The sequence below is a fragment of the Meles meles genome, chromosome 13, assembly GCF_922984935.1.
Source record: "Meles meles chromosome 13, mMelMel3.1 paternal haplotype, whole genome shotgun sequence".
NCBI classification, from domain to species: Eukaryota; Metazoa; Chordata; class Mammalia; order Carnivora; family Mustelidae; genus Meles; species Meles meles.
This window is the reverse complement of record NC_060078.1, coordinates 12,958,362-12,972,485: the sequence shown is the minus strand read 5'-3', so window position 1 is coordinate 12,972,485 and position 14,124 is coordinate 12,958,362. Positions and strand designations below refer to the sequence as shown.

The 14,124-nt window shown below is 45.1% G+C and overlaps 1 protein-coding gene across 2 annotated transcripts in view; it reads left to right on the top strand.

Moving 5' to 3' along the window:
- MINPP1 (multiple inositol-polyphosphate phosphatase 1) overlaps positions 1 to 13,574 on the top strand; it is a 72,768-nt gene extending 59,194 nt beyond the window's left edge. Inside the window, exons 5-6 of one of the 2 annotated variants that reach the window (XM_046027646.1) lie at positions 10,147 to 10,206; positions 13,379 to 13,474. In XM_046027646.1, coding sequence (XP_045883602.1) covers positions 10,147 to 10,183 — 37 coding nt within the window. In that variant the 3' untranslated portion in view covers positions 10,184 to 10,206; positions 13,379 to 13,474. Of the gene's footprint in view, positions 1 to 10,146; positions 10,207 to 13,378 lie in introns of both variants that reach the window. The other variant, XM_046027644.1, reaches the window with a different exon arrangement.
- Positions 13,575 to 14,124: the final 550 nt, after the last annotated feature.

Below are 14,124 nucleotides of genomic sequence, written 5' to 3'. Positions count from 1 at the left end.
AGGCAGACGCTTAATTAACTGAGCCACCCAGGCACCCCAGAGATGTGGGGCCTGACGTAGGGCTTGATCCTACAACCCTGAGATCACAACCTGAGCAAAAACCAAGAATCGGACACCCAATTGACTGAGCCACCCAGGTGCCCCCTGGAAAGCTTATACACCAGAGAGAAACCGTGAGGTGTTTAACTCCCTTTGTTGGGATCTCTGTTGTGTACAACCAAACTTAGTTGTAGCTGAGGCAACGTGTATAAACGAAACACTACATTTTCTTGACTAGTGAAGTTGCTTTCTCCCCCCATGGCTGGAACCCTTCAGTCTTTGTTCAATGTACAGTTCTCTCTGCCAGTACTGTGTTGAGATAATAATTATAATCAGGGGTGCATAATTTCAGCTCTGAAGAGGAGCTGGACGGAGTCTTGGTTGACAACAATAAAACAGATATGGTGACTGTTGCTGCCTTCCCACGCTGAAGCTGTCCAGAGGAGAATGAAAAATATTTTAAGGATGATGGGGAGGAGAAGAGAAAGATGATAGTGGAAATTCTGTGAAAGAGTGACTTTCGTGCAGAAGTAGATGAAAGCACCTGGGGTTTCCGTGTCAAGCCCTGGGCTCGCTAGAGGTGTTCACTCCGTCCCTGATTTCATCGCGGCTAATGTAACCTGGTCTCCACAGTCACATGTGACTCCCCTTCCTTCCAAACTGTTACGTTGGCATCTTCCCATTTTACCACTGCTCCTTTCTGGAGGTGCCAGTGAAAAGTTAAAGGCCCCAGAAGCCCAACCACGGAGGTCGTTGCTGTAGGCAGAACAATGGAACCGCAAAGACGGCTGGGTTCTCATCACAAACCTGTCGGACTGCGTGGCAGAGAGGAATGAAGGTAGCAGACAGAATTAAATTGCTAATCAGCTGACCTCGAGAGAGAGGGAGCAGGCCCAGTATAATCACAAGAGCCCTTCAGTCGGGGAGAGGGAGGCAGGAGAGAAGGTCAGGGTGATGCTGTGGGTAAGGACTCAGCCAGATGTTGCTAGCTCTAGAGATGGAAGGGGGGCCAAGTTCCAAGGGCTGTGGGTGGCCTCTGGGAGCTGGCAAGAGAAAGAGAAGAGGCCCGTCCCTAGAGACCCCAGAAGGCAGTGCAGACCTGGGGAGTCCATGCCCGTAGTCCCATGAGACCCATTTCAGACTTCTGGTCTCCAGAGCTGGGCAGTCATAAATCTGAGTTGTTTAAGCCTCCAAGTTCATGCTTTCTTGTTGAGCAGCAGTAATGGGTAAGTACTCTTATTTACGGCCACGGACTGAACCTCCAATGGGAAGATGAACTGCCAGTAGCATTGCTGGGAAGCCCTTCTTTCCAGAGCCCAAAGGAAAGGGGTGAACCAGTCAAAGGAGTCTAAGAAGTTCCCGAGGATACTTGGGTATAACTTGAGCCCTAGTGTCGGCACGTGCTTTCACAAGGCATCCCCGCCATCCGCCCAGCTTGGACCTCTTGTTCTTTATAGCCCACCTTCCCTCGGGGCCTCAATCTCTGTGTGAGAGGTAAGGACCACATTTCGCTTCAGGGCTACATTTTCCTCCTGTAGGTGGAACACCCCTAAAAAAATTTTGAAAAGAAAAAAGAAAAAGAAATTAACGGGTTATGTCTAGGTGTTAATCTTTTTCTTATATTCTTTTCATTTGTGGGTCATAGGATGGGCTCTTGGATTCCCCGTTCCGTGGCCTGTTTTCTTATCAGTAAAGTATTCTCTTCTTATTAATTCCCTGCTTATGTTTAATCCTGGCTTGTTTTTTTTTTTTTTTTTCAAATTTTTATTTATTTGACAGAGATCACAAGTAGGCAGAGAGGCAGGCAGAGAGAGAGAAAGGAGGAAGCAGGCTCCCCGCTGAGCAGAAAGCCTGATGCGGGGCTTGATCCCAGAACCCTGGGATCATGACCTGAGCCGAAGGCAGAGGCTTAACCCACTGAGCCACCCAGGCGCCCCCTGGCTTGTGTTTTTGGGAGAGCTGTTACCTTCTCGATGGATCTCCAGTCTCCGCCCTACATACTTGTCACATTTTCACCTCTCACTTTTCCCCTTTTTTCTCCCCCCTGAGTTGAGTGTCCACTCCACTCCCACACCCATACAGACACACGTCCGACGCACTGCCCCCCGGGTCCCTGGAGACACAGACTGAAGAGAACACATAATCCAGGGGACCACTGGGTCATCCTAAAGGTTGCAACACAGAGTTCACACTTGGGCCTGGTGAGGAAAGCTAATGCCAAGGGGGAGCTTGATTAATGAAGGAGCACACTGAGCATGGGTTCTAAATTCCCAGATGGTAGGAAATGTTTGAGGCTGAAATCAATGAAAAAATGAGCACATGAAAAACACACAGAAGAAAATAGGTTATCTGTTTTTTGTTATGCTTTCCTCTTCTCAGGCTTAGTCTCCAAATCACTGCTCCGTTTCCCTTTCCTGTTGATGTGTGACCAAGTGTGTGACTGTATTTCTAACATTTTATTTTATTATTTTATTTATTTTTATTTTATTTTATTTTATTTATTATTATTATTTTTAACTGCAGTCCCATTATCTCATACAGCTTTTGATCTGATTCCCTCTCAACTAACTCCTTTATCATCCCTTTGTTGTCGTATCCATATTTGGTCTTCTATTTCAGAGATCCATATCTTCCTCAATCTTATGCAGAGTTCAAACCTGATGTGTTCTAAAATGAGTTAGGTTTCTTGTAGAAATATTTTTCAAACACACGTTCTTCTGAAAACGTCAAGTGCTAGATTCTCTCTTGTGTAGGTGGGTAATGTTCGTAGGTTCCCCGCATGACTTTTTCAGTATTATCCTTAAAAAAGGAGATCTGTATTCAGCTCTAGCCAATGCCCGTAATCATGGGGAGATGGTCAGTGTCAGAATCCTTTCTTTTGCACCTGAGACCGGAAGACGGATATGCACACCCCGGAACCCATCTTTCTGTTAGCTTGTAACTTATTTTCATTCCAAATCTGCTCACTCTAAGGGCCAGGTCTCTGAACCTTCCAGGAAAGAGCTTCCGGTCTTCAACGTTGATCCTTCCCACAGCCCAGAGAATAAACTGGCAGTTCTGCCCGCATTTGCACCTCCCCCCAACACCACTCAGAGCTCCTCTGTTCTGTCTCTGGGCTTCTCCCTCCAGGCTTTGGTACATAGACATCTGGCAGATAACCAAGCAGCATTTCCAGTTTCGAATGCTGCTGTAACTTCTTTATCTGCTTTCTTTGGTTCACGAGTATCTTCATAGGATGTAGGAAAAGGGTCATCAGTGTTGCCTGGTTTCCCTCTGGAAGTTTTGGTTAAGAATCCGTGGAGACTTCTCTGGGCTTTCAGAAACTCACTGCACTTTCTGATTTGCGTACCCCCAAATATGAACCCTATGCCAAGGGTCTCCTGGTTTCTTCCCCTCCTCTCTGAAATAGCACTTGCATTCCAAGGTCGCCCTCTGCAGAGTAGCTCCACAGGCTGGGCTCCCGCACAGCTGACTCTGAGATGGTGATAGGGTCCAGGGAGTCACTAGGGAGAGCCTGCGGTCCACACCCTCGGAAGGGTTTCAGGGGAGCAAGGGTAGGCAGAAGCGAAATTGAGACAAAGGCCTCAGACGACTCTACAAGGAGCTCTGGGGCTGGGCTGGCCCTTTAGATATCCCAGTTTGGGATAAGGGGGCAAATGATTGTTCTTGGGATGTTGGCCACCCTGGAAGGAGGCATGACCTTGGGTCAGGCAATTTAAATAGGGCGGATGATGAAGACCTCTTCCAGCAGCTCTCCAGCCTCTGTGGGAACAAATCCTTCCTTCCGGAAGGGGAATCTGGGTGGGAAAGCAGTGTCTTACCTTGGGCAGTCAGTGGATACGACCGCCCGGTGCTCTGACCTCTCACGTTTTAAGGAACTAGGTGGGAACATACAGAGTGCTATCTTCAGTGGTTGCTTCAGGTATAAGGGCATATTACTTTTTGTAATAGATTAGGGTTACAAAAGTTTATAATAACCAGATGGCCTTAGATCGTTTAGAGTAAGTACTTTAAGCTAAAAATATTTTTTAATGTTTAATTTTTTTAAAAGATTTTAAATACATTTTAAAAATTTATTTTCAATTGAGATGTAACTGACATTGACATGTGGCATGTAAGTTTCAGGAGGACAACATCATGATTCCGTATTTGTATGCATTGTGAACCGATCACCACAGTAAATCTAGTTAACACCCATCGCCTTACATAGTTACCAAAAAAAATCATTTTTTCTTGAGATGGGAACTTTAAAGATCTTTAAAGATCTACTCTCTTAGCAGTTCTCACGTATGCAATGTGGTATGATTATATCATACCATATTTATATTATCATAACTATGTATATTTATTAGCTAAAAATATTGTTGGCAACTGGGAAGCAAACACAGAATGGCATTAAATACATACAATCCTCCAGAGTAAGTGGTTAAAACTAGTACATGTTGGGGGCGCCTGGGTGGCTCAGTGGATTAAGCCTCTGCCTTCGGCTCAGGTCATGATCTCAGGGTCCTGGGATCGAGCCCCACATCGGGCTCTCTGCTCCGCAGGGAGCCTGCTTCCCCTCTCTCTCTGCCTGCCTCTCTGCCTACTTGTGATCTCTGTCAAATAAATAAATAAAATCTTAAAAAACAAACAAACTAGTACGTGTTGCCTGCTCTGCAAGGAGAACTAATGTGGAGACTCTTGGATCCTCAGAATTTATGCTGTCTCTGTTGTCTCCCTACGTGTTCTGTAAGAGCTGGAAAGTAGAAAGATCCCAAACCTTAAGTACCTATAGAAGAGATTTTTGTCTCATTCAACCATGAAGTGAATCCCTCGTGTGCCTCCTGTCTTCCTCAGAGATAATTAATACCTAGTGATGGCAGCAGTTCCAATGGGGGTTCGGACCTGCAGAGAGCGGGAGCGGAATGGGAGTACCTGTGAGCTGGATGGGAGCACTCGGATTAAGGTGGTAATCCCTCCTGCCATCTGCTCCTCACCATCTCTATGTGGGGTTCAGGCCCAATGCCACCAAACTGTGATTTTGCAAGAGAAGCTAGAAATCCAGACTTCCATGTGAAATTCGAAGATTTTTTAATATGGGAAATTAATTCATAATTAAAAATGGAACAACAACAACCCTGTGTAAACCAGGCAATAACTGTTACCAGGTGAAGTCAGGCCTATAAACTGCCAGATTATGACTCTCCAGTGATGTCTTTCCTCAGAATCCTTTTCAGTAAACTTAGCGAGAATTAATGACTCTATCGTTTGCAGTTTTAGTTGGCCCCAGAGTATTATGTTGAAATAGACAGCCAATACCGAGCATATCACTAACATGCATTGTCAAGATCATAACTATGCATTCCGTCCTATTTGGCAATAGTCCAAGTCAGTAAAAAGCCCTAAGGCTTTTGACCAGAGGTCATTATATCCCGTTTGCTCTTCAAAGTCAGTAGTGATGTGGACACTCACTACTTTTTATTAGTACCTCCTCTTTCCACTGGGAATGCCTCCCTGTTCTTGGGAATTAGTCTCCCTCTTCCCCGTCCCAGCAGTGTGGCTCCATTGGGAGCTGCTGTGTTTTTCTCTCATCTGGATTTCCTGTTCATGCTTTACTCATCGGATCCCGAGTGCCTGACCCAGGGCAGTTGAATCAGAGCTCCCTGAGGACAAGCTTGGGCCCTCTGTTGGGGGGAGGGGCAGGATCTGAAGCAGGCCTGGGCAGCAGCGGGTGGTCCCAATGAGAGGGAAGGAAGCTCTGCCCACGCAGAGGGAAGCCCAGCAAGTGATAGGACAGAGGGAGTCTTGGCTGTATTTGCGATCCTGACTCTAGTGTTTCCCAGGCCCCACTGCCTCCCTTCCTGCCTTGGTTCTCACTGTTTATGAAAACCAACAGCGTTCATCATTCGGGAGCTACAGGTCAAACCACAATGAATACCACTTCCGGAACGCTAATACAGCTGTCATTGAAAAGACAAGACAGTGGCAGTTATAGGTGAGGGCGTGCAGAGATTGGAACCCTCACTGCTGATGGGACTGTAAAATGGGGCAGCCAGTTTAGAAAAAAGTGTGGAAGTTCCTCAAAAAGTCAAGCATGGAGTTACCACGTGACCCAGCAATTCCACTCTGAGGTGTATGCCCAAGAAAATTAGAAACACGTGTCCACCAAAACTTGTACTTGACTGTTCATAGCAGCATTATTCATAAGAGTCAAAAAATGGAAACAACCCAAGTATCTCTCAACTGGTGAGCAGACAAATAAAATGTGGTCGATTCATACAGTGAACTATTATTCAGCTTTCAAAGAGATGGAGCACTTAAACGTGGTACAGTGTGTATTGACCTTGAACTCATTATGCTAAGTCAAAGGATCCAATCACAAAAGGTCACCTGTCATGTGACTGCCTGTGAATGAAGTGTCCAGAATAGGCAAATCTGTAGAGAAAGATCCAGAAAGATTAGTGGTTTCCCGAGGCTGGAAGGAGAGAAGAGAGGAGAGTGGGTATTAATGGATATGGGGTTTCTTCTTTCAAATACAACTTTTAGGGGCGCCCGGGTGGCTCAGTGGTGTAAGCCTCTGCCTTCGGCTCAGGTCATGATCTCAGGGTCCTGGGATCGAGCCCCGCATCGGGCTCTCTGCTCAGTGGCGAGCCTGTTTCTCCTTCTCTCTCTGCCTGCCTCTCTGCCTACTTGTGACCTCTCTCTCTGTCAAATAAATAAATAAAATAAATACAACTTTTATTCTGAGGCTGTATGGTGGTAATGGTTCCATAACTACAAATATGCTAAAAAAATAAAAAACAACACTGAGTTGTATACTTTCAAATTTTGGGGCGCCTGGGTGGCACACTCGGTTAAGAGTTCAACTCTTGGTTTCAGCTCAGGTTGTGAAGTCAGGGTGGTGAGATCAAGCCCCACATCCGGCTCTGTGTCCTGAGCTCAGACTGTGCTCAGTCTCCTTAGGATTCTCTCTCCCTCCCTCTCTCTCTCTAAAATAAATAAATCACTCTTTTAAAAAATTAAAAATAAAAGGGTGAGAATTTTATGCTATGCAAGTTATGTCTCCATAAAGTTGTTGTAAAAGGCAGTGAGGTATACTTGTTCGCAGTAATTTTGTTCAGATAACGTCAGTAATTTTGTGTCAGATAATGTCAGTGTTTCATTTACCTGTCCTGTTTCATCAGAAGCCTAGTAACTAGCAAGACTCAGCAAATTAATATGCTAACATCCAATAGCTACAACAGTCTTTATCGCAGGGAGTGGAGGATGTGGTAGACAAAAGCCCTGGGAATATAAAAAGGGATTCAGAACAAAACAAAGATTTAAAAGGTGGAGAGTTCGATGCAGCCCTGCCCCAGGTGTGGTCTGGTTCAGGATAGAGCGTCCTCCGCCTGCCAGGCACATGGTTCACTACACAAGGGCACAGAGTGAACAGTTGAGTAGGGCCTGAGGTTAGTCTGTTCTCTGCCCCCAATGCCATGCGCCCTGGTGCTTCCATCCAGAAGGACGCCTTTCTCTAACCTACACCAAGGTGCCCTGCAGCCTAGTGACAGCCTTCAATGAAGCAAGAGACAAAAGGTGATACACAGCAAAGCAGAGGGTAGTCCCATGAGGTGGGACAGTTAAGAAAGCCTTTCTGAGGGACGCCTGGGTGGCTGGGTTGGTTAACCATCTGCCTTCAGCTCAGGTCATGATCCCAGGGTCCTGGGATCGAGCCCCATATTGGGCTCCCTGCTCAGTGGGGAGCCTGCTTCTCCCTCCCTTTCTGTCTGCTGTTCTCCCTGCTTGTGCTCACTTGCTCTTTCTCTCTCTCTCTGACCAATTAAAAAAAAAAAATCTTAAAAAAAAAAGAAAGAAAGCCTTTCTGAAAGATGTGAGGGTGGAAATGGGCCTTGAAGAAAGGGTAGATAGATGTAGACTGAGTGAGGAGGACAGTGAGGGGTTGAGAGAGGCGCTACAGGAAAAGCTGAATGAGGAAGTGGAAATGTCGGGGGCATATTTGGGGAAACACATGTGGCCCAGTTCATTCACTGGTCACACATTTCCTGAGCCAAGCACTAGGACTAAAACACCACCAAGACAGAGCCTCTGGCCCAAAGGGCCAGAAATCTGATAGGAGGGGGGAGACCAGCATCCCACCAGAGGGAGACAGGTGTGATGGTGGAATGTTCCACAGCCTCTCGGTTCTCTATAACCAGAGAAAGAGCAGTTCACATAGGGGGTGCTTTCTAGTGTCCAGATGACCAGAAGAAAATCCTGGATGCCGAAGTGCAGCAGGAACAAATGTCCCTGAAAATGTTCTCCTGTCTAAATAAAACTGATTTGCAAGTTCTCTGCTTGGAAATCTCATGGAGTCAGACCTGGAACATAGGCTCTCCGAGGCTGATTTATCTTATGGCTACTTAATTGTCCTCAAGCTGTTGTCTGGGGTCGAACCGATTATGAGCCAGTGTATAAAGGGCGTGGCCTAGGTTTCACTTCTGCTTCGATGTTGTACCCTCAAAGTCAAATGTCAGAGAATTTCATCTCGTTCCGTGAAAGACAAGAGAGGACATGTGATTTCACACTCATGGGGTTACAGAGCAATTAAAGCGAACTCCAGTTTGTTCTCGGATACTCCTGAGTTATGTCGTGATGAGAAATGAATGGAAATTCTGTATAATCTTACTCTGCGGAAGTGTGGAGAGGCGGCTGCTCAGCGACCAACACAATTATGAGCCTCTCTCTCCAAATATGAAGCCTCAAGCACGTCACCAGCCTGGATCTGTGCTAATGTTTTTTTCTGGAAAGGTTGTTTTAGAATATTGGGTCATTGAATTTAGAGGCCTCAGGATTCAAATCACCTGAATATTTAGGGGACCCCGTTCATAATCATGATCAACGAATCAGACAAACGAAGTAGACTTCATGTTAAATGGTTAGTCCTCTGGGCCAGTTTCACCCAACCGTTAGGCTCATCTTACATCTCGAAGCCTTTTCTATGGATGAGCAAGAGGTTTCCAATCAGCTTGACGTTCCAGCTTCGTGTTCTAACACGGGTGGCAGTCACGGGACGGAGAAGGTCATGAGTCAGAATGAACATCTGGCATGGTCGAGTCGCTGGTAGAAGGCCGGGGGCCATCTTGTCCCTTGGTTCTCATCCTCCGGGAAATAGGAGAGGTCAAAGGACCTGACATCACAGGAAGGAAGGGGGCAGCCCTCTTTATGTCCTCCGGAGACTTAACCAGTGATACCAGGCTGTCTTTTCTGATAAACTTAGGCCTGTTTTATTAGAGGTAGACTATGGATCCAGTCTTTTTTGTATAAGAATATGGTTTCTGTTAAGAATAGAGCTTCCCTATGACCCTGCAATTGCACTGCTGGGTATTTACCCCAAAGATACAGATGTAGTGAAAAGAAGGGCCATCTGTACCCCAATGTTTATTGCAGCAATGGCCACGGTCGCCAAACTGTGGAAAGAACCAAGATGCCCTTCAACGGACGAATGGATAAGGAAGATGTGGTCCATATACACGATGGAGTATTATGCCTCCATCAGAAAGGATGAATACCCAACTTTTGTAGCAACATGGATGGGACTGGAAGAGATTACGCTGAGCGAAATAAGTCAAGCAGAGAGAGTCAAGTATCATATGGTCTCACTTATTTGTGGAGCATAACAAATGACATGGAGGACATGGGGAGATGGAGAGGAGAGGGAGTTGAGGGAAACTGGAAGGGGAGATGAACCATGAGAGACTATGGACTCTGAAAAACAACCAGAGGGTTTTGAAGGGGCGGGGGCGGGGGTGGGTGGTTGAGGAACCAGGTGGTGGGTAATAGGGAGGGCACGTACTGCATGGAGCACTGGGTGTGATGCCAAAACAATGAACACTGTTACGCTGAAAATAAACAAATAAAAAAAAGGGAATATGGTTTCTGGGTTTTTGTAAGCTATTTTTTTTGAGGTATAATACATACAAAATGTTAGATTTGCCATTGTAGCCGCTTGTGACTGTGCAATACGGTGACATGAATTACATTCGTGTGTGCACCCATCACCATTAACTGTTCCAGAATTTTTTATCAACTCCAGCAGAAGCTCTATACCACTAAGTGTAATTCCTTCTCCCCTTTTCCCCACAGCACCTGGTCACCCCTAACCTACCTTCTGCCTCTATGAGTGTGTCTCTTCTAGATATTCCAGTAAGTGATATTATGCAATATTTTCCTTTTATGTCTTGTTTGTTTCACTTTGCTTAATGTTGTCAAGGTCCATTCGTGTTAGAGCACGTGTGAGGACTTTCTTCCTTTTTATGGCTTAATAGCATCACATTGCATGTGTATACTACATTTTGTTTTACCCATTTATCTGTCAATGGACACTTGGGTTGCTTCCAAACGTTGGCTGTTATGAATAGGACTGCTGTGAACATTGGCAGATGAGTGTTTGAGGCCCTGTTTTCAGTTCTTTAGGGTATATACCTAGGAGTGGATTTGATAGGTCGTACGGCAATTCTATGTTTAACTCTTTGAGGAACAACCTAACTTTTCCTCAGTGGCTGCACCAATTTCACATTCCCACCAGCAATGTACAAAGGCTTCCATCTCTCCACATCCTCGCCAACACTTGTTATTTTCCATGTTTGGATTATATTCCAGTTGTTGTGAAATGTTTTCTCATTTTGGCTTCAATGAGCATTTCACTAATGATGGATGATGGGGCATCTTTTCATGTGCTTTGGATAATTTGTTTGTCTTCTTGGGAGAAATGTTTGTCCATTTTTTAATTGGATTGTTTGTTGAGTTCTAAGAGCTCTTTATATATTCTAGATATTAAATCCTTATCAGATATATGACCTACATAGATTTTCTCTCATTCCATGGGTTGTCTTTTCACTCTCTTGATAATGTAGTCTGTTTTTTAAGCAATATCTTCAGTTCTACTTTTTTAAAAGATTTTATTTATTTATTTGACAGACAGAGATCACAAGTAGGCAGAGAGGCAGGCAGAGAGAGAGGAAGGGAAGAAGGCTCCCCACTGAGCAGAGAGCCCAACGCGGGGCTCGATCCCAGGACTCTGGGATCATGACCCGAGCCGAAGACAGAGGCTTTAGCCCACTGAGCCACCCAGGTGCCCCAGTTCTATTTTTTTTTAAAGATTTTATTTATTTATTTGACAGACAGAGATCACAAGTAGGCAGAGAGGCAGGCAGAGGGAGAGGGAGAAGCAGTCTCCCCACTGAGCAGAGAGCCCCATGCGGGGCTCGATCCCAGGACCCTGAGATCATGACCTGAGCTGAAGGCAGAGGCTTAACCCACTGAACCACCCAGGCGCCCCCAGTTCTTTTTTTTAAGATTTTTTTTTTTTTAAGTGACCTCTACACCCAACATGGGGCTGCAGCATCTCTAATTTTTAGTGGAAGGAGGAAGCCATAATTGGGAATAAAGAAAAATGCAAGGAAGAGACCATGGGAATAAAGTGGAAACGAGCAGTGGGAGGAAGAGTAAACGCACGCCTCCATGGAACAACTATCACATTCCCCAGAGCCACAGACTCCTAAAAGCATCTGAAGCTCTCTCCGCTTCATCTTACCTGGTTTGCCGGAAATGAAGGATAGAAGTGTAGAACCCATATTTCAAGAGTCATACAAACCTGTGCTAGAATCTTAGATCAGTCACCTAGTAGTTGCGGAACTGGGAGAAGTATCTGGTCTGTGTGAACTTCAGTTTCTTCCCCTTGTAACCATTCAGTGAGATAATATAAAGAAAGCATTTAGGGGTGCCTGGGTGACTCAGTGGGTTAAGCCTCTGCCTTCTGCTTAGGTCATGATCTCAGAGTCATGGGATCGAGTCCTGCATCGGGCTCTCTGCTCAGCAGGGAGCCTGCTTCCTCCTCTCTCTCTGCCTGCCTCTCTGCCTACTTGTGATCTCTGTCTGTCAAATAAATAAAATTTTAAAAATCTTAAAAAAAAAAAAGAAAGCATTTAGTGTTTCTGGCACACAGTAGGAACTCAATAAAGGGTAGCTGTGAAGATCATTGTTGTGCTACATCAACATCTAGCCCTGAGTCTTTCTGGTACCCTCTTAGCTCTCCATGTGACCTAGAAGTCTGCAGCTGATCTGCTACAGAATAGCTCCCTTGAACATCTCCCTTCTCTGTTGGTCGTTGACGTCGCTCACCTTATCAGGTGGGAACTTTAGTCCTTACCTTTGAAGCACCTACATGTATTTTCATATCTTGGTACCCCTGTATGTTCTGCTTATTATCTTCGGAGGGATGTGAGGGTTGTGGGGGGCAGTCTGTTCACTGTCTTTCTTTTGGTACATTTTCCCAGATTCCCTGAAGAACGGAAAAGGGTGGAGTCCTGCATACTTTGCTTTGTTACCTGTAGGATTTGGCTCCTAATTTAAATGAAGGCATTGAGAGTCAATGGGCTTGGCAGCATTCTATATGGAATTCAGATTATGAATGAGAAACATGTGCAAAAATTGACGTACAAGGCAGAAAATGATTAGTACTGTGAAAATGACACAAGCAAAATATTACAGGTTTATATAAGGAAATATTTACTTACGGTCAAAGGATTCATAAAAGGCTTCATGGAAGGGGTGTCTGCATGGCTCAGTTGGTAGAGCACGTGACTATTGATCTCGGAGTTGTGAGTTCGAGCCCCATACCAGGTGGTGAAATTACTTAAAAATAAAATCTTAAAAAAAAAAATCAGGGCGCCTGGGTGGCTCAGTAGGTTAAAGCCTCTGCCTTTGGCTCAGGTCATGATCTCGGGGTCCTGGGATCGAGCCCCGCATCGGGCTCTCTGCTTGGCGGGGAGCCTGCTTCCTCCTCTCTCTCTCTCTCTCTCTCTGCCTGCCTCTCTGCCTACTTGTGATCTCTATCTGTCAAATAAATAAATAAAATCTTTAAAAAAAAAAGTCTTCGTGGAAAAGGAAGAAGTTGAAAGAGTAAGTTTTTAGATTCAATGAGAGGATACAAGATTAGTGCTCCAGGTATACGGAAGAATACCAGCACAGACATAAAGGTCGAGTGTTACACGTGTTTTCTTATTTAATCTACCAACCAGCCTATTAGCAGGGGCCTCTGTACTGTGCCCATCCCTGGGATCCAGACATGTTTAGGTTTGCCTGGCCTGTTAGGTGGCCCCAAAGACAGCACATGTTTACTCAGTCACTCTTCAGTAATAAATAGGCTTGTTGGAGTACAGCCCAATGTGCCGCTTTTCATGTCTTCCCTTTGAGTGTGCACCCGACCTCATGACTTACCTCTAAGAAGAACATGGCAGAAATAATGGGATGTCACAGCTGAGATTCAGTTATAGAAATACTGCGACTTCAATCTTGGACACTCTCCCTCCCTTAGGCTCTCTCTTGGATTTCTCACTATGCCAGCTGCCATGTTGCCTGCAGCCCTGTGGAGAGGCCCACGTGGCAATATCTGTGGCCAACAGCCAACAAGATCCTGCGGCTCATCATCAAGGCTGAGTGAGCTTAGCACATACCACAGGTGAGAAGCTCCAGCAGACACCTTGACTGTAGCCTGGGCCAAAGGCATTCATGATGTACAGAAAGTTAGGAGAAAATAAAAGATTTTTTCTTAAATTTTAAGTTGCTAAGGTTTGGAGTCATGTGTTATACAGCATGTTATGCAGACTTTGTTGAAAGTTTAAATTTATTTAGTATCTTTATCTCCAAACAAAAAAAGATAAAACACTTAGCTTCTTTTACTTTTCTCCATACTTCTCTCAACTTTCCTGTTACTACCCCTAAAAGTTTGGCTCCAGCTTGTTTTTAAACACATAATTTTAAAAACGTATTATTTATTTTGATTCACATCAACAATTTTTTTAAAGATTTTATTTATTTATTTGACAAAGAGCACAAGTATGCAGAGAGGCAGAGCAGGGAAGGGAAGCAGGCACCCCACTGAGCAGAGAGCCCAATGCGGGGCTTGATCTCAGGACCCTGAGATCATGACCTGAGCCGAAGGCAGAGGCCTAACCACTGAGCCACCCAGGTGCCCCATGCATCAACAATTTTTAATAATTTATTTGCTTGTGGTAGCTTTCTGCAATCTTTCTTTAGATTCACTTTTTTTTTTCTTGCTGG